Source organism: Hemicordylus capensis, chromosome 3, assembly GCF_027244095.1.
Source record: "Hemicordylus capensis ecotype Gifberg chromosome 3, rHemCap1.1.pri, whole genome shotgun sequence".
Classification (NCBI taxonomy): domain Eukaryota; kingdom Metazoa; phylum Chordata; class Lepidosauria; order Squamata; family Cordylidae; genus Hemicordylus; species Hemicordylus capensis.
The window spans coordinates 87,263,482-87,283,534 of NC_069659.1; the positions used below are offsets into that span (position 1 = coordinate 87,263,482).

Consider the following 20,053-nt stretch of genomic DNA (forward strand, 5'->3'; position numbering starts at 1 on the left):
ATTTGTCAAGCCTTTTTGCCACAGGAGATGATCTAAAGCTTTGTTGAAGATCTGTGAGGCATGTAGTTCATTCCTACTAATCTGCTTGGCTTTACCAAAGTCTGTGATTACAGTTTTTGGGGAGGGGTTGTTCCAGATGCTACTTTAGTTAGTTTTAGAGTCAACGGTTCTATTGTTTCTAGCATCTGTGCACACAGTTCATGCACACTTTGTGCTGAGAAAATGTTACAAAGCCACTTGTGGAGCTACATGCAAAAGTATTTCCACCAGGTTCCATGCTTGAAATGGCCCTTAGGCCCACACAATTGGGTGTAGAATTGTGGCTTGTTATTTGCTTCTCTCTGGGACTATGGTTAATCTTCATGAGTTTACAATACTTCCTATGTGGTCATTACAGCTCAATATCCATCCTCTCTTTTTTGATTTATACTAGAAATTATATTATAGAATAGTGTAGGTGTTTTGGGATACAGTTAGAATAAAGGATGGCTTGTTAAAGATGGAGTTGGGGAACTGGTAAATACAAGATACGGGGACTATAAAATGGAGGCTACAGCGGTAAATAAAAATAATGTGTAATAAATGGTAGGGCTTTTCTTTCTTTCTCCCCCCCCCCCGCTGCCAAGGTAACTGCATTTTCAGCCTGAATTTCTTAACAACAGAAAGGGGAGGTGGAGTGGGGAGCGTTTATGCTTTTACTTGGCAGAGCTGTCACGATCTGAGCTCTGGAGCACATTTCACCAGCAAAGGAGTGAAAGCAAACTGAAGTGCTTTCAAGCACAAAAGGTGCGGAAAGCAGCATAAATATATTCTAAAAGAGATCTTGAGAAAAATAAATCAAGCTTTGCTTAGGAAAGGAGTCACGCAGAGCGCCTGTCACCGCTTGAGTGTCCTAATTATAGAGAGCGGCAGCATCTTCGTGAATTTGAGGTGTCTTTTAAAAAAACTCTTTAGAAACGGGGAGGGAGACTTCTTGATGCTATTTGGCTTTATAGTGATGGGCCTCAACTACAGCGAAAGGGGAGGGAGAAACTACCCGAATTTCTAAAGGATCACGGCTGCTGTCGAGTTTTCATCACATCTGTTCCTAAGAGGGTGATCGGATTAAATTACTGCAAATTCAGCCTGAATGAAGCTTTCCCCCCGCCTCTCCTGACCCCTCCCCGCAGTAGAGAGGGAAGGGAGCCTCAAGCAATAGTGCAAGGAGAAAGAGACAGCCAGGCACGGTACAAGAGGGAGGGGGAAAGTGATCGACAGATCCAATGAGGAGAAGGCAGCCAACTGGCTTCCAGCGAGCCTGGAGACAATTGATCTGCGGGAGCTGGCTCGGGCTTCCTCTTCAACGTGATGCACAGTCCCAGCGTCGGAACATTGCCGCTCGCCTGAGCTGGCGGCAGTGGCTCCGAGTCGCCTCTGGCCAGCTACTCGTGGCGTGGGAATCGCCCTGAATCGCAGCCAAGCGTGCCAGCAGCGCCAGAGTCCGTCGAGGCGACTCTTTCCCCCTCCCCGTTGCCTTTCGCATGGCATGATTTCATTGAGAAGCCTCCGCAGTCAGCCGCCGCCGTCGGGTCCCCCACGTGGACTCGCGGGTGCTGGTCACATTGGCAGGCGGGTGCTGCAGACTTGAGGCTGGGGAGCGGCGGCGGCGAGAGCAGCAGTTCGCGAGCGAGTCGGTCTTTGCAGCAGGAGGAGAAGCCCCTCGGTCTCGCCGCGGCTCAGTGAAGCTCCCTGGGCTGCAGGAGCCAGCGAGAGGAGGAGGAAGAAGAAGACGACGCTGCACCGGGCTTCGCATCGGGGCGCAGCGGCGGCAGGAGCAGCAGCAGCAGCATGCCGGCAGCAGCTGGCGACGGGCTCCTGAGCGAGCCCCCGGCGGCGAGCTTCGGCGACGGCGGCGATGAGCCCACGACGCCTCCCCTCAGCCCGGAGGGGACTTTCTTGGCAGCCTGGGTCAACGCCGAGGCGTCCCGGGAGCGCCTTCGCGAGTTCCAGCACACCAAGCGCGTCGGCAACTACCTGATCGGCAGGAAGTTGGGCGAGGGCTCCTTCGCCAAAGTACGGGAAGGGCTGCACGTCGTGACCGGAGAAAAGGTACCTGGCCGTCCCGCGCCTTCCTTGGGCAGCAGCCTCCATCGCCCCCTTTCCCCGGGGCGGGGAGGTTTCCTGCCCGGCCTCTCTCTCTTTCCAGGGAGCCAGGCTGACCCGGGCCATTGCTTAGTTGCCTGAGCTTGCCGCTGCAAACCCTCATCCCGCGCGGACCCACCAAGGCGGGCCTACTAGCTACCTTTCCCTCTGCCGTGCCCTGGCTGAGAGAAGCGGCTCAGCCACTTCTGCCCCTTCACAAGCCACTTCGCAGAGTACCTCCTGCAGTTCTCCCACAGGGGCCGCTGTTCGCCACTTTCCCGCTCGCCAGACGCTTCTCCCTGCCTGAACTGCAACCCTTTTCCTATCCTTTGTAGCAGGAATGGATGAGAGTTCTAGCGAGAACCTCATCGCCAAGACATTCCTTAAAAAAAAAATAATGTTGGTCCATGAGGGGGAAACCACGATCTTACTTAATTAGACCAGCCACCAAAAATACAAAAGTCTCAAGCAAGTATTCTAGTTCTCCAGAACTCTTCATCAGTCTGCATATTAAGGAAATCAAAAAGGAGAGTGGCGAGGCTGAAAGTCACCCTGAAAGTCTGCAGCTTGTATTAGCTTTGGGAACTGAGCAGAAGAAATGCTTTATCTTTAAAAATGAGGAAACAGCCATTCTGGTTGCTTCTTTATCCCAGCAGCCCTGAGCCGCCTGAGCCTGAGGCCGCGTGTCTAGCATCTAGGACTGATCAACACGAGTCTGCTTCACTTCTCCTGTATTCTTATTTGTTATAAGCTCCGGACTGTTAGAAGCTGCAGACTTTCAAGGCTATTTCACTAGCTCAGCCCCCACCCCATCCTTTTTGCTTTGCTTATCCAGCAGCCAGATGAATAGTTCTGTAGAATTTTAAAGCTTGCTTAAGACTCTGTTTCTTTTTGGTTGATTCTAAAAAGTATCACTTGATTGTGACTTTTGGATGGTTTCCTAGCTCAGATTCTTCCAGTGGCAGGGAAAAGGGGGAAGCCTTTGTATCTAAATATACTAAAAGTGATGAGGTGGGGGTGGGGAGTTGTGTGGTCATCTCAAGTTACAGACATCACAGCCAGTAAGCAATAGGTGCCGCCATTCACACAACCTCATTTCAGTCATAGTAGCTATAGATACACTAGTTGTGGAAAGAACTGCTTTCCCCCAGGTTCAACACACTGCATTTTCTCAGCACAGAGTGCTCAATATCTCTGCAACAAAGTCGGTGTCTGGACTCTGTAATAACAAGTGGGTAACAGCTGCACATGTTTTGAACGAAAGGCTTAACCTGGTATTGTCTGTGCCCAGTATGTAATAAAGAACTGCTTCTTGGAAAATAAATCTGAACTCTGTGCATGTTATTAAATATGTTGTTTTAAAATGTGGTGACTAAATGGAATATCTTATAGTTTGCAACTGTTTTTCTTTGCTGCCTGAGAGCTGGGAATGGATTTCTCTTTTTAGTCGTTCTTGATCTTGTCAAAGTGCAGCTGTGTTCTCTTCCTTGCATTACTAACCTCAGTTCACTCAAACTAGGGGTTTGCAATTCGATTCAAGGTCAAACTGGGGGCAATTCACAGATTCAACCTTGAATTGAATTGCCCTCAAAATAGAGGGCCTGATTTGGGGTTGAATGAACCATGCATTTCGACCTGAATCGATTTGGATGATTCGAACACCATGTTGAGGCCCATTTTGCTTGAAAAAATGGACCTCAAAATGGCACTTTTTTCCAGGGAGAGCTGGTCTACCAATTGGGGTCAGTAGGTAGACCAGCCCTCCGTTCTGGACTTAACATGTCTGCCTGCCTCAGAGGACGGGTCTACCTGGTAGACAAGTCCCCCAAGCCAGGCAAGTGTGTTAAGTCTGGAGCAGAGGGCTAGTCTATCCGTTGACCCCAACTGGTAGACCAGCTCTCCCTGGGAAAAAGTGCCATTTTGAGCAAAATGGGCCTCAAACTCACCCAGGGTGATTCAGGGATGATTTGTTGAGAAAGCTGGCCAAGCCAGCTGTTCACAATGAATCAATTCAATGGTTCTACAATTCAATGGTTCAACCTCAAAACAGAATTTGATTTGTGCACACCCCTTCTTCAAACCACTTATTCTGAGATAGTATAAGAGAAGTCAGGATGGGCAAGGCCACTCTGAAATAAGTGATTTGAAGAGAACACTTCCAGAACATTTTTCAGACTCATTTATCAATCAGGTGTGTTTTTAAAGAGATGAACAGCAATGCTTGGTTCTTAGGAAACGATGGTGTATAGTCTCACCTCTCATTGTTACATATATCCTATTTGCTTAAAGTACTAACATTATTGTAATTGGTTCATTGTTTCTGAAAGACTAAGACCACAATCCTAATAGTTCAATGGACTCACTCCCAAATAAGTGTGTGTAGGATTTATCAGGCATGCTTAAACCCTACTGGACGTAGTAAGCTTGCATAGGATCATATGGTTGGTTCTTTGTAACCAGCTTTAACTGACTTTCCAGTCTACCTCATTTTAAGTCATTTGAAGGTTCATTTATTTATTTCCTTAAACAGAAGTTATTGCAATAAAAGACGTGCAGCTTATTTTGTACTGCATGCAGCATGCCCCTTTGTGTTCATTCAAAAGTAAGTCCGACTGAGTTCAACTGGGTTTACTCGCAAGTAAGTACGCATAGAATTATTGTGTTCCAATAACAAACTTGACATGCAATATTATCTGGTGCTGCAGTTCTAAAATGCACTATTATCTGGTGCTGCAGTCTTCAAAGAGTCAGTTCAGACAACTCCTTGCTGGCCCAAATTATTAGAACGGGAACGCGCTTTTAGTGAGCCCTTTGTGTTGTCTTCTGTGGGTGTTCGAACACTCTTCCTCATTTTGAGCATATGTAGAGTAGCCATTCAGATGAACAGCCCCCCCACTCATGATAAAGGGATGTGCTGGGAGAGCATCATGATAGTTGTGCTCTTGGTGTATCCAGTTTCTTATCACAGGGACCGGGACCAGTAAGGTTTCATCTGAACTGTTCCAAAGAGGCTATTATCAGGAGGCTTGTGAAAACAAAAGAACATTGATGAACGCAATCTCTTGGGGGACAGGAAGAGAGCAAAGGGATGGAGTTTGAAGAACATCAAGCTTGTAAGTTAGGAACATAGGAAGCTGCCTTATACTGCCTTTGGTCCATCTGTGTATTTTCTACACAGACTGGCAGCGGCTTCTCCAAGGTTGCAGGCAGGAGTCTCTCTCAACTTTATACTGGAAATGCCAAGAAAGGAACTTGGAACTTTCTACAGGTGCTCTTCTCCAAGCAGAAGAGGCTCTCCCAGCCCTATCTTGGAGATGCCAGGGAGATCCATCTTTGGTCCATCTGTATAGTGTCCACACAGACTGGCAGCGGCTTCTCCAAGGTTTCAGGCAGGAGTCTCTCCCAGCCCTATCTTGGAGATGCCAGGGAGGGAACTTGGAACCTTCTGCATGCAAGCAGGCAGAAGCTCTTTCCAGAGCAACCCCATCCCCTAAGGGGAATATCTTACAGTGCTCCCATGTGGTCTCCCATTCAAATGCAACCAGGACAGACCCTGCTTAGCAAAGGGGTGAGCAATTCATGCTTGCTACCAAACGTCCCGCTCTCCTCCATAAGTTATTACAGCATAAAACGTTTAACAGCAAGGACTCTAATATTAACTCAACTTGGTTAATTTGTTTTAAAAAAGACTAATATGCTTCCTCCACTTAAGGTGCCTTCAGGCAGCAGATAACTTTTAAAATTCAAGTGTTAAGTGCTGCTTTTGAAGCATTCTTTCCTGGGGAGGGCATGTCTCTTTGAGAGGTGTGTAGGGAGCTTGCTGGCGGCCGTGGGACAAGGTCCTGCCTGTGGCTCCCTTCTTTTATTTCTGTGTGCGTTAGCATGTGTGTGCCCAAGCTACACCGTGTGCACATCAGATGCAAGAAATGTGGTCTGTACCGGGATGGGACTATTCAGCCCCCAGCGCTGTGGCTGGTGCAGGTGCTGCCGGGGGGGGGGCGGCGGGAGGCACCTTTAACTGTAAACGAGACAAGAGTAGGTGCTTACTTCTCCTCCTGCACCTGATCGCTGTTTGCAGCAGTGCCATGCTGCCCAGCACCCACTGTGGCGGAGAATTGGCTCTGCCACTCAGCTGGCCTCCACACATGCACAAAGGCAATTTGCTGGCCACGCAAATGACCACCGCCAGAGCGGAGTGGTGGATCTGATCCTCCGCCACAGCGGGTGTTGGGCAGCACACCACTGCTCCAAACGGATTTCAGATATGGTGGGAGGAGAAGGGGAGTGGCCACGAGGGATCCTTCCCAGCCAGTATTCTATTTCTTCCCTCTTCCTCACTAAGAGCGAGGCAGGGGGGAAAGCCCTGAGCCAGCCAGTGTTTCAATGAACTCTGGCTGGGAAGGAGAGGGGTGTGCCTTGCACTACCAGCTGGTGAACTCGCCAGCAAGGGCTGCCCTGGTCGAAGGGATGCCTTGGTGGCTCACACAGAACCTGGTGGCCGAGGACACATGCTCCCCCCGCCCACTCCATTGTCCCCACGCCCCTGCTCTTTGATCATGCTTGCTGGGACACGTGTGTCTCATCTAAAAAATAAAGTATGCTTTTTAAAAAGTATTTTTCTCGTACGCAAATCTGTGTAAATTTAACTGCTTAATCAGTTAAATGGCTGAAATGTGTATAACCAATCAAGTAGGTTCTCTTTAATTGGGTGACATCCTCATTAACAACTTGCCTACAGTTTAGGGCACTGGATTTGAACTAAATCATGTAGGCCTTACCAGCAACTTCATGTATGGTTTTAGAGCAGGAACTTTACCTCTTTGTGCTTCTGTTTCATCCTTGCCTCTACACATTACATTCTTTAATCTGTCCAGTCAAACAACTCTGGCTTGGAGTGAATGGGACATTAATTATTGGAATTAAAATAAGCTCTTGAACAGTGATATCTGAAAGATGCTTCAATTTTAGCATCTCTACCAACAACACTACCAAAATGTGAATGATAATATTTGAGGGTTTTCAAATGTTCAGAAAGTATCCAAGGCAGTTTACCATTTAAAATAATGGCTTTTAATAAGAGACATGATACAAAAGAGAAGGGGAGGAAAGAAGAAAATAAGCAAATTCAGGTGCCAACTTTTCCCTAGTTTTTTGTAAGGAGTTCCATAATAACCAGGTTAAATGGTCACTGTAGGCTACAATTCTCACACATGTAGGGGAGGAACAAAAAATGGCATCCAGTCCCGGCTGAACCACTGGAGGAGGCCTCACTGTACATGTCTTCCTAATGGGCAGAGCCACAATTGGGCGAACAGGTTCAAAGAATTCTGGCCATCGCCAATCAGGGGCTGTACCCCTCAGCCCTGACATGCCCCCCCCCGCCTCGTTTGAGAATGAAATCGGCCCATGCTGTATTGGCAGTGCAGGCTGGAGCAACTCCCGCTGCCTTTAAAGGCAGGGAGAGCTACTCCTGGCCTCGCTGCCAATGCAGCACGGGCCAGTTGGCCCACACTGCATTGGCAATGCGGCAGGAACAACTCTCCCTGTCTTTAAAGGCAGGAGAGTTGCTCTGGCCCACGCTGCCCAACACAGAATGGACCAATCTCCCTTCCAAATGGGGCTCCATGGCCCTGTTTGAGAGGGAGACCACACCCCCGTGACTGGCGTCAGATGCAGGGCATGGCTAGCCGGCCCCCTGCGTCTGATATCAGATGTGGGGGGCGGTGCTAGGGGGTTGTGGCGGTGTCTGAACACAGGCCGCTGCCAGCTTCACTCCGTGCCTGCTCCCTCAGGTACAGCCAGATGGGATGACTGCTGATTGAGAAAGATCTGGGAGGGGAGAAACCAAATAGCAAGTCCATTTATTTTGTGTTTAACTAATGTTTTAACCTTTTCTGTTGTCATTTATTTTGGTTTGTTGTAAACCGCCCAGAGACTAAGTTTTGGATGGTATAAAAATATGATATGGATAAATAATTAAAAAAATAAAAATTGTCCTATGTGTTTTGGAGACTGCATTCTGCCTGGCGATATGAGGCCTCATTACTAGACCACTGAAGATGGTAATGGGGTATCCGCTTTAACTTTCACCTATTCATTTATTTTACAATATCTCATTGGTCCTGATATGAATAGATGCATACTATGCTCCAAAATGTATAATGCTATGTGCTGCAGAATCTGACCATCTCTTTGGGAATACCAACTGAGTTGTTGTGGAGGTGGGGGCTAGCCTTGCCACCTATTCCTAACAGGGCTCCTGTGTCTTGAATGTCTGTTCTCTTGCGCGCCAGGTACTGTTTTCTCCAACACAGATGTAGTAATGGGGAAAACGAAATCTGTAGAATGAATGCCATTATTCTGGGAAAGAGAGCTGGTCTTGTGGGAGCAAGCATGTTGTCCCCTTTGCTAATCAGGGTCCACATTGGTTGTATTTGAATGGGAGACTACATGTGTGAGCACTGTAAGATATTCTCCTTGGGGGATGGGGTTGCTTTGGGAAGAGTAGAAGGTTCCAAGTTCTCTCCCTGGCATCTCCGACAGGGCTGAGAGAAGCTCTTGCCTGCAACATTGGAGAAGCTGCTACCAGACAATACTGAGCTAGATGGACCAATGACTTCGGTATAAGGCAGCTTCCTATCTTCCTATTTCCTACTGAGGGCACCAGAGCCCTGCCCAGAAAGTGGGTGACATCTTTACTTGAGAGTCAGGAAAAAAACATATTCAACCTAATTGGGTTTTTCAGATACTGACAGCTATGTAACAAAGAACTTTTGGTAGTATAGATCTCAACACTTCTAAAGGAATTAGCTTCTTTCTATTTCATAAAGCTGGCATTTGGGGATTAATGAGATCTCATTGTGTATTGGTGTATACATGTCAAGGAAACATAAAAATTATAGCCAAACTCCAGGCAAATCTTCGTTAGCAATGGAAGAACAGTTCTATAAATGACAAGACTTCTGCATATACAGTACCATGTAAAAAGCATACGCACAACACCATCTAGGCCTACTTATCAGTCTTGACTATATACATTGAAGCGCCTCGAGAGAGTTAGTGGGGAGAGTGGGCTTAGCCAGTTCCCCGAATTGGCTGCCCACACGACTCCCAGCTCCGTTACGGAGCCGGCGGGAGCTACAGGGATCGGGGGCCATGTGCCCCCCAGAAATTCCAGCATGCTCTCCGCAAGTGCGCAGAGCATGCTGGAGAGACCCCCAAGCCAGGAGGCTGCTTTTTAGCCTTCTGGTTGGGGGTCTCCTTGTGAGTTGCCATGGCGCAGAGCCATGGCACTGCAACACACAATCAGAGAGCCCAGATTAGCTGAGTGCTCGCTCCGCTAACCTGGGCTTAGGGGAGGGCTTCGCAAGTGGGTTACCCGCTTTGCAGCAACTGCGAGCCCGGTGCATCTTGCGGTCCGCTAGAATTGGGCTAGGCTCCCCTAGCCCGATTTTAGCCAATCGTGAGAATAGCCTCAGTGTGTTCTATGTTATGTTTAAGACAACTCTTTGGCATCACTTTCCATATTGTTAGGCATGCTGTTCCATGGTTATCCACAAGGAACATAGTAAGGCTTGAGAAGGCAATTCAACACATATTGGCTGAAAGTCAGTTCAGCAGTGTCCCTCCGCCCTCAAGCCCAAATTTATGATTAAAACAAGAATCAACCACAAATGCTCACATCCTTGCATGTTCCTGTAACATCCTGACATTTTTCTGGTGTGTTCCTTTATTGCAGGGTGGGGGGCAGTTAATCCAGCTTGCCTAAATAGTAGTTTATATTACAGTGTATGCAGAGGTATGGTTTGGATAAATCAATCCCTTCCTCTGCTAAAAGAGGATACTGGGAGGACATCAGGATGTGGCAGAAAGATGCAAGGACAGGCATGCTCACACCATGTTCCTGCTGGGCTTGGTCATCCGTCGGTTTGGGGTATGTTTTCATCAATATGCTGATGATATTCAGCTTTATATCTCTACCCCTGGCCAAACAGGTGATGCTGATCATGTGCTGGCTTAGAGCCTAGAGGCTGTCAGGACCTAGATGGGCCAAAACAAGCTCAGGCTTAATTCCTCCAAGACCGAGTTGCTCTTGTTCAGTTTGCAATCTGCCCAATTGCCATGTGTGAGTTTATCCCTCGATGGGGTTGTGCTTCCCTTGAGAGAGACAGTACATGATCTGGGGGTCCTCCTGGGCTCACGGCTCCTGCTTGAACAGCAGGTGGAGGCCATGGCCAGGGGTGCCTTTGCCCAGATTTGGCTGGCTTGCCAGTTATGGCCTTTCCTCGACCAGCAGGCCCTGGCAACAGTAACTCATGCCTTTGTTACCTCTTGTTCGGATTACTGTAATGCACTCTACCTAGGGTTGTCTTTGAAAACAATTCAGAAGCTTCAACTAGTCCAGAATGCAGCAGCCCGCCTCCTCATGGGTGGCTGTAGATTTGATAGTGTCACATCTCTTTACAGTCACTGCACTGGTTGCCTGTTCGCATCCGGGTCCAATTCAAGTTGTGTTCTCACCCACAAAACCATAATTATTATTATTTCTTGTTTACACAGTCAGACAGTTGTTATTGACTGGTTTGTTTTATCCAGACATCGAGTCCTTCCCGAGGACCTGGGATGGCTGAATTTTATTGTCAATGTTGTTGCTGTTGTTATAGATATCATTGCAGAACATAGGCTGTTCCCAGTAAAGCTGCTTTTTGTAATTGGCTGATGGTGATTGCTGTGGCCCCTATGGTGTTGAGGTGCTCTTTAAGGTCTTTTGGAACTGTACCCAGGGCGCCAATTACCACTGGAATTACTTTGGTCTTTTTCTGGCACAGCCTTTCAATTTCAATTTGTAGATCTTTGTATTTGGTGATTTTTTCTATTTCTTTTCTTCTATTCTGCTATCTCCTAGTATTGCTATGTCGATTATTTTCACTTGTTTTTCTTTCTTCTCAACTACAGTTATATCTGGTGTATTGTGTGGCAGATGTTTGTCTGTTTGTAGTCGGAAGTCCCATAATATTTTTACATCTTCATTTTCGACAACCTTTTCAATTTTATGGTCCCACCAATTTTTGGCTACAGGTAGCTTGTGTTTTTTACAGATGTTTCAGTGTATCATCCCTGCTACCTTGTCATGCCTTTGCTTGTAGTCAGTCTGTGCGATCTTTTTACAACAGCTGATTAGGTGGTCCACGGTTTCATCTGCTTCTTTACAAAGGCGGCACTTGCTGTTTGTTGTGGATTTTTTGACTTTTGCTCTTATTGTATTTGTTCTCAGTGCCTGTTCTTGTGCAGCCAGTATTAAACCCTCTGTTTCTTTCTTCAAGTTGCCATTCTTAAGCCATTGCCAGGTCTTGGTGATGTCTGATTTTCCACTTATATTGTGCAAATATTGACCATGCAGTGGCTTATTTCTCCATTTTTCTGCTCGGTTCTTGACTTGTTCTTTCTTGTAGGCCTGCTTTCTTTCATTTGTATTGAATAGTTTCTTGTTATTGACCATTTGAAGTGCATCTTCTTCACTGTCCTTGATATATTCTTCAAGGCCTCTTTTCTCCTCCTCTACTGTTTGATGGACTTGCAGCATTCCTCTTCCACCTGAGCTGCGAGGCAGGTATAGCCTATCTACATCACTGCGGGGGTGCAAAGCATGATTGATGGTCATGATTTTCCTGGTCTTACGATCCAGCGTCTCTAGCTCTGCCTGGGTCCAGTCTATTATTCCTGCAGTGTATCTGATAACAGGTATAGCCCAGGTGTTTATGGCTTGTATGGTGTTCCCGCCATTGAGTTTGGACTTGAGGATTTTTCTAACTCTCCTGATGTATTCATTTCCAATTTTTCTTTTAACTTCAGTGTGTGCGATGTTATCAGCCTGGAGAATGCCCAAGTATTTGTAATGTTCTTTCTCTTCCAGGTTCTTCATCTTGTTTCCATTGGGCAGTTCTATTCCTTCTGTTTTTGTTATTTTCCCTCTGTTCATTATTAATGCAGCACACTTGTCTAGTCCAAACTCCATTGCTATATCGCTACTGAATATACGGACAGTGTTTAGCAGTGATTCCATTTCTGACCGGGACTTTCCAGTGATTCGATTTCTGACTGTGATTCGATTTCTGACTGGGACTTTCTGACTGGGACTTTCCTTTCTGACTGGGACTTTCCATTATTATTATTATTATTATTATTATTTAATACATTTATATCTTGCTCTTCCTCCAAGGAGCCCACAGCGGTATACTACATACTTAGAGTTTCTCTTTCACAACAACCCTGTGAAGTAGGTTAGGCTGAGAGAAAAGTGACTGGCCCAGAGTGACCCAGCTAGTTTCATGGCTGAATGGGGATTTGAAATCGGGTCTCCCCAGTCCTAGTCCAGTACTCTAACCACTACACCACTCTGGCTCTTATGGGCTTAGCACCTGTATATCTCCGGGATCGCCTCTCTTGGCCAGTATCTCATCCTGTGAGATCTTCTCAGCTGGCCCTCCCTGTCCCGGGCCCTGCCGTAGTGCGTGGTGCCTGGGCCTGTAGGAGGGCCTTCTCTGTGGCTGCCCCTCTTCTTTAGAACACTCATCCCCCCCATCCCAGATTCATTCAGTCCCCTCCCTGGTTGCTTTTAAAGTCTGTCTTAAGATGCACCTGTTTTGCCATGTTTTTACCTTTTAATATTGATTGATTGATTGATTGATTGTTGTTGGTATTTCTGTTGTTCACCACCTAGAGTCTTTGGAGGAGGCGGTATATAATTAGTTCAAACAAACAAACGTATGTTCCTGTTTTAATCACATGGTACAGTTCAAAAGAAAACATATTGTCCAAACTTACCCAGTATGTGCAAAAAGTTATTTTTATAGTATTGTAGTCAAACAAGTGTAGGCCTTTAACACCACAATCACAAGCTTCAGATGAGCTTAATATGCTATTTATTTTCCTTTCTTGGGAAAAGAAAAGAGGCAGCAGTTCTCATAGCTTTCCATGCAACTAACTGCAGAGTGGGTTAAAGGATAAATGAACCTATCCTGAACAGCAACATTCTCCTTCCTACTAGAGTGGCACCATTTGTGTTTCAGATAGCAGTGTGAACTGAGACTTGCAGCAGAATGCAGAGGGTTACATCGATTCCTGAACCTTTAATAATGAGAATAGGATCTATTTATATTTCTTGTACATTGGGGACTGGGAACATTAGCATTGGTCTCTGGTAATACACAGATTCCTACTGCAATGTAAACTGTATGGGAGTCCTATGCCTTGTTTTGAGTCTTCACATTTAACCTGAGCTGGAGATTTGGTCCATGCATTCTTGAAAACTATATCTGTGCACTGTAGTAGGGATTGTCACAAGGACTACCTACTACTCCTAGGCTGCTTTTGCCTGCAGCCATTAGTAATGGATAACAGGAGAAGAATGCTGAAGAGCTTGCCATTGGAGAGATGGAACTGATATTTCCACACTGGCGAGCATCACCAGTTCTGCTCCTTCAACCAACCAGCCCACAACTAGGGTACAATTTCAGAATAATGAACAATTATTCAGAATAATTTCTTACCCAACATGTTATAAGCTGAGTAAGTAATCTATAGAAGAGGTTACAATCTTGGTTCCCCAGCTGCTGGATGACAACTCTCATCATCCACAGTCACTCTGGATGTCCAACAACATCCAGAGACCCATGGGTGGGAAGCTCTGATCTATAGCTAATTTATTTGGCATTTGATTTTTATATTGCCTTTCATAAAAACCTTATTCCAAGGTGGTTTACAAAAGTTAGAATACAATAATACAATCCATAAAATCTGAGCCCACTATATTGCAAAGCTTTCTGGTCTGCTCTAGAGGAATATTTCACTTGGTATCTTAGCCCCTGGTAAGGTTACAGTTACAAACACAGCAACTAGAATGACTGCTGTAATTAGAAAGTGGGGAAACTTACTTTTAGGGCAGGGGGAAGACTGGTGCTAGAGCTACAGTGGCAGTTTAAGGTCCATGGTTGTGGCTCCCCTCCTGGTAGATTATTGGTCCTCAGATTCAAAACATAGTCATTCACAACAATATGCATGGAAGCACCATAATGTAAGTTTGATTCTAAATTACGATAATTGAGCTAGTTGTATCAGTTGTATTGTGGCTGAGTTAACAAATAATGTTTCTTTGGCACAGAGTTAGTGCAGAAGACCAAAGATAACTCCTTGAGGCTCTACACATGAGCAGTGTGTAGAGCAAAAAGGGGGGTTGCGAGGAGAGCGGGTTTGACCCACTCTCCCTGCAGATGATCAGGGAGCCTTCCCTAGGTGGCCAGATTGGCCGCTCAGATGATTACCGGCTCCATCATGGAGCTGGTTGGGGCAGCAGAGTTTGGGGACCTACTGGCCCCCGGAATTCTCATAAGGCACCGCACAAGTGTGCAGTACCTTTTGGGTAGCCTCCCAACACCAGGAGGCTTGCTGTAGCCTCCCACTCAGGAGGCTGCTCATGAGTCAGTGCAGTGTGGAGCCACGCCACACCGACACGATCATTTAACCCTCCTGCACCTGAAACCTGGGTTAAGCGGCAGGCCACTTAATAGGGCTTGCAACCGCTGGGAACCATGCAGCTCTCGTTGGGTCTCACAACCAGCCGAAATTGGGCTGGGCTCCCTTAGCCCGGTTTCGGCTGGTCGTGAGAATAGCCTTCTTGTCTTCTTGACAATATGATGTAATTGAATATTTGATTGTGATCATACACTAGAATGATGAGGCTGTGATACCAGCCTTGTGACAAAATCAGCAAAAGCCTATTCAATGTCATTATTTATTAAGTTGCAGATCCAATACTCCAGGCAGGTTCTGATGGCAGCCTGTAAGTGCTTCCCAAGTAGGAAGGAGAGTTTCAGTGAGCTCATGATCCTGCCAGGCGTGTGCTCTGACCCTGCCAAATTCTCCGCCTGACATATCCACCCAACTTCCAGAGGCTGGGGACAGAAATTGGTAAAATGTCAAACAGAGAATCTTGGTAACTGGATTTGAGCAGGTTCAGAGGATACGTTCAGTGGGAATGCACACTCTCCTCAACCTCCAGTTCCTCTCTGTCCTATGTGGCAAGTACATATAGGAGGTAATTGGAACCACCACCACCCCCTATGATAGAATTAGTAGAACTTGTTTGGCTTTCAGGACGAAAGAAAACTTTTGCCAAAGCTTATAGATAATTTGCAACCACATGAAGTTTCTCTTTTTCCAAGAGTGTTGCTGTAACAAAGACTGGATGCCTTGATTTCCACCCACTGAGAAATATGTTTACCCACTTTGTTAGTGCCACTTGAGATCTTGAAAAAACCTCATTCTAAGTACTTTTTATGAAATCAGCTGTTTTGAATTACAGTACCTGGTAGTCAGTGTGAAACAGCTGCTAAAGATAAAACTTACCAAGTTGTGCCATGAAGACAGAATGACTAATATTAGAAGTGGTCTTTTTATAGAAACTTCTGTTTTTAGGCTATATTTCTAATGCAAACAGATGCTACACTGTGTATTTTAGAACCTTGGAAATGCAGGGGTGGCTTGTGTGGGAAGAACAAGCACTCCACAGAAAGCTGGAAATTCCTGTTAACCTTCGACAGGTTTGTGTTGAATGAATCAGGCATTTTCTAAAAACAGCTGTGTAGTAGATCCTGTTGGATCTGTCAGTGACAGATTATTGCCCATTAATTAAAAAAAAAAGACATTCTGCAACAGCAGGCACATTTTCTTTTGAATGTTGTGTCCTGTTTTACCTTTTGAAGCAACAGGATGACTGAAATATGAATACAAGGAGCAGTACAGCTCCAAATCTTCTCTGCAGGTGTTGAGTTATCAACTCAGTGTTTGGCTTTCACAGAACCTTGATGAGATTCAGTCCTTGAAGTAGTTACAGGGCAGGTTGAATGGTTGTTTCAAAGCATCTGAAAATGCTTAAGTGGCTGGATTAGCAACCATTTACTCTTAAATAGAGGCTATTGAAAGTGTTGTTAGATTACATTTTGCATTAATGTAGATGATTTTTTTTTTGTCATTCATACCATATTTACCCTAAGTTATCATGGTAAAAATGCTTGCAAAAAAGTAGCCTTAACACTTGCCATCTCCAGGGTATCTGAAGTCCTCTGCATATTGTTGGAGAAATTATCCTGTAATGCTAAGGTTCTTTATAGGCAGGGGCCATATCGTTTCATCAGATTCAAAGCTTTATTGATCACGGTCAGTACCGGGTCTCCATCAGTCACCAGGGTGAGAGAAGAAGAACCCCACAAAATGGTGATTACAGATTATATACCAAAGCCTTATCAGTTACGCAAATACATTTGGTCAGAATGAGTACCCGTACATTGTACATCTTCAGACCAGCATTAACCAATAATGGTACTCTAGGATAGATACATTTTTATAACTACTGTGTATGTCAAACCTTCAAGCCACAGAGAGGCTATTGTTTATTGTTTTGCACTCACATCTTTCCCAAAAACCACAGACAGGGAATGAAACTTTGGTTCACTTCTCCATCTTTGATTTCCCCCAAGCAATATATCACATATGTTTGTTTCTACAGCAAAGAAATAGAAAGCTAAAAGAGTTGCAGTATTAGCATTAAACCACAATATTACTGATCAGCCCATTATTAAACAACCACATGTTGAAGCTATTCCCACAATCAGTAGAAAGCAGGCTAAGGGAGGCTGCCAGAGTCTTTAAACCACTGCCCCGGAGGGGGGTGGGGGCAACAGGTACCTGGTGCCTGGGTGGAGGGGAACTGGTCCTCATTCCTCCAGGAATGGGGTAGAAGGGTGGCCTGCAGGGAAGGACGGGCGGGCAGGGATGGGCACCGCCCACCCGGACCGCCCAACTGGCGTGTGCTGGCAGATGGCCCCCGCCAGCGCCGGAACTGAGGAAAACTCTGGATGGTGGGGGCAGCCCATGCCATGGTTCCCTGAGTGTCCCCCTCCGTGGGGGGCGGGGAGCCAGCAACTGGCGAGCCCAGTTGTTCCAAGGCAGCTAGCCCGCCTTATTTCTCCTCTCCTCAAATGAGGTGAATGGAGCCAGCACTCTGTTAACCTTCATTTTTTTGCTCGTGTGCCACCACGACATGTGGCGACACATGAGTAGACCCCTGACCGGGAGGCTGCAACCAGCCTCCTGGCCTCGGGGGTCTCTCCAGAATGCCCCACGTGGCCCCCAATCCCCGCAGCCTCCACTGGCTCTCTGAGTCATGTGGGTGGCCGATTTGGCTGCCCAGGGCTGCATGCAAGATTATCTGCAGAGAGAGTGGGCTAAGCCCGCTCTACCCACAGACCCACCAGAAGTAAGGGAGTTGCACTAAAGTCAGTTGTGGTTTTCTTTGCCATTGATTTAAGTCTTGTACTTTCCTTTGTAAAACTATATGAAACAAACAACAAACAGTGGAACATTTTCTCTCCAGAAGCACTAAAATATATGAAGAGTAGTATTGGCTGCAAGCTGCATGAGACCTTCTGTGTAATATAGGTTGAGATATTGGCACTTTCCTCCTAAGGAGAAGAAATAAGATGGGTATCTTAATATCACAGTAAGCAATTGTGATGCCTCGGTGCAGCTTTTCTTTCAGTCCTAATTTACCTTTAGTTTCATCATTAACTTAAAAATCCAATCCATAAATTGGTTTTTAAGTGGGCTCAGATCTGGTAATCGATTCTTTGTATGTGTTTTTGTAAAGAGGATGTGTGAAGAACTGAGATTTGCCACATGTAAAATCTCTCTATAAAACAATGAGGCTGTTCTTAAAGTCAGCCAAAACTGGTCTAAGAAAGTCACACCCGGGTTTGGCTGGTCTTAAGAATCACCAAGAGCTGCGCGGATCCTGGCGGCACAGTGGCAAACCTGCCACAGAGGCTCACTGCTTTGTCAGAGTTAAGGGCATGAGTGCTCCCCTAACCTGGGCTAAATGATTGTGTGTTGGTGCTGCACAGCTCCGACACAGCAGCAGCCTCCCGGCCAGTGCTGGGGAAATCCCCATAATACACTGAACACTCATGCAGTGCATTGTGGGAGTTCTAGGAGCTGGGTTGATGCATCTAGGCGTCCGCACTGCCGGAGGAGGCAGCTGCACATCTGAGAAGGGTGAGGGGACCAGTGGGGGCACTGCAGTAGCTTTTTAAGGCTTCCTCCCCATATGCCCTCAAGCCCTTTCCCACTGATCTTGAGAAAAGGCTCAATGTGTTCTAACTTTTTCAGAAGCCCACTGAAAACAATGTAAGTTTTCCCAATAAATCCAAAGCTTTTCAATAAATCCAAAGCTTTTCCCTGGACTAAGGGAGGGGGGCGGGAATCCCTTGGTGGTTGGATATTGCAGCCAGGATCTCTGTTCCCAGGGGTTTCTGCCCTTGAACCAAGACTACCCAAACGTAGGCAACTGCTAGTTCAAAGGTGTGGGGAGGATAGCTTTAAGGACCAAGGTGGGTGCTCTTACCCCCACCAGCGCTGCGCTTTAAAATGTCGTGCACACACATGCACACCGGGGCACATCCAGGTACGTCTGGTCCACCACGCACTAGGGCAGCAAGGAGGTGCACTCCGCCCACGGGACCATGTTAAAGCACACTGGCGGTGGGGAGGGGTAAGAGCACCCTCCACAGTCCTTAAAGGTATCCCACCACCTTTGAACCGGCAAAACCACCAGACTTTCGAACCAGTTCGGAGGTCTGTAAAAGGGCCTCCGAACTGGTTTGGGCACATCCCTATCCAAATGTCTTATTTCCATAATAGCTCTTCATGTTGAATCCTTTACAAGGATTCTCTGACCTTTGGGTGTAACCTTTTTGCTGACATGGGGGCTCCTGTAAACATTTGCTGGGCTCTCGGGAGCTCCCTACCTAGCTCCAGTAGGAACTCATCCTAACGAGCCAGGGGAATACCAAACAAAGCGTGCTCGCTGCCAGGTAGCTCCGTTTGCGCCTTTCTCTCTCATCCTACCCCACCCCGGCGTTAACCAGAGCTGTGTTGTCTGCAGGCTGGCCATTTGTCAGGTAGAGCCATGCAGCCTGGTTAATCATTTACTAGCCCCCATGGCTCTACCTGATGCCAATCTGCAGACAGATGGCTCTCATTAGCACCAGGGCCGGGTGGGATGACAGAGAGAAGTGCAAACGGGAACCAGAGGCAGCTGCACCTCATTTGGCAGCCCTCTGGCTCTTTAGGGTAAGCCACTAAACCCTTGCTCTCTGGTTCTTGTGGCTTTGCAAATACCTTTACAAATCATTTAGTAGCCAGCCTGCCCAAACGCAATCATTTGTGTCACACTGATGGCCTGAAATGGGAGAAAGTTTCCAATATACCGAAGCAGCCGTACCCCTTCCTTTGCTTGCAGTTTTTATTCACAAACAGCCTGGCATGTGATGAGCTGAAAACTTGATTAACTTGGGGAGTTGGTGGGGCTATTCTTGCTTTCAATAGAGATTTCCTGAATCACTTGGGTATTGGTTGCTGAGCAGGCTAGGCTGTTGAAAGGGCCCTTTACAAAGTGTGGAGTTCTGATGTCACAGAACAGTACAATATTTATTGTGCTGGCCTTGGCTATTAGGGTCCATGTTCAGAAGCAGTATCTTTTTGGATATTGGGGTGGGGTGTGTGAGCAATAGCAGGGGAGTGCTACTGCCTTCATGCCTGCTTTTGGCTTCCATGAGGCATCTGGTTAGTGGTGTGCATGGAACTGGCGCCTGCAGGTTCGAAAGTGGGGGGGATATCTGGGGCAGCATACTTCCTTGCCACCCCAGTGCCTCCTCAGATCAGAAGTGGTCCAAAATCCCCCTGTGCACACGGGGTACTTCTGGGCACTTCCGGTCCGAGGAGGCGCCAGGGCAGCAAGGAGGTAGACTCCTGCCCCACCAGACCATGTTAAAAGACAGTGCCAGCGGGAGGGAAACATGGCGTGAGGGGTAAGAGCACC

At 46.7% G+C, this 20,053-nt stretch overlaps 1 protein-coding gene across 1 annotated transcript in view; it reads left to right on the top strand.

The window, feature by feature from the left end:
- The first annotated feature begins 970 nt into the window (after positions 1–970).
- HUNK (hormonally up-regulated Neu-associated kinase) overlaps positions 971–20,053 on the top strand; it is a 100,864-nt gene continuing 81,781 nt past the window's right edge. Inside the window, exon 1 of the mRNA XM_053310091.1 lies at positions 971–2,088. Coding sequence (XP_053166066.1) covers positions 1,828–2,088 — 261 coding nt within the window. The 5' untranslated portion in view covers positions 971–1,827. The remainder of the gene's footprint in view (positions 2,089–20,053) is intronic.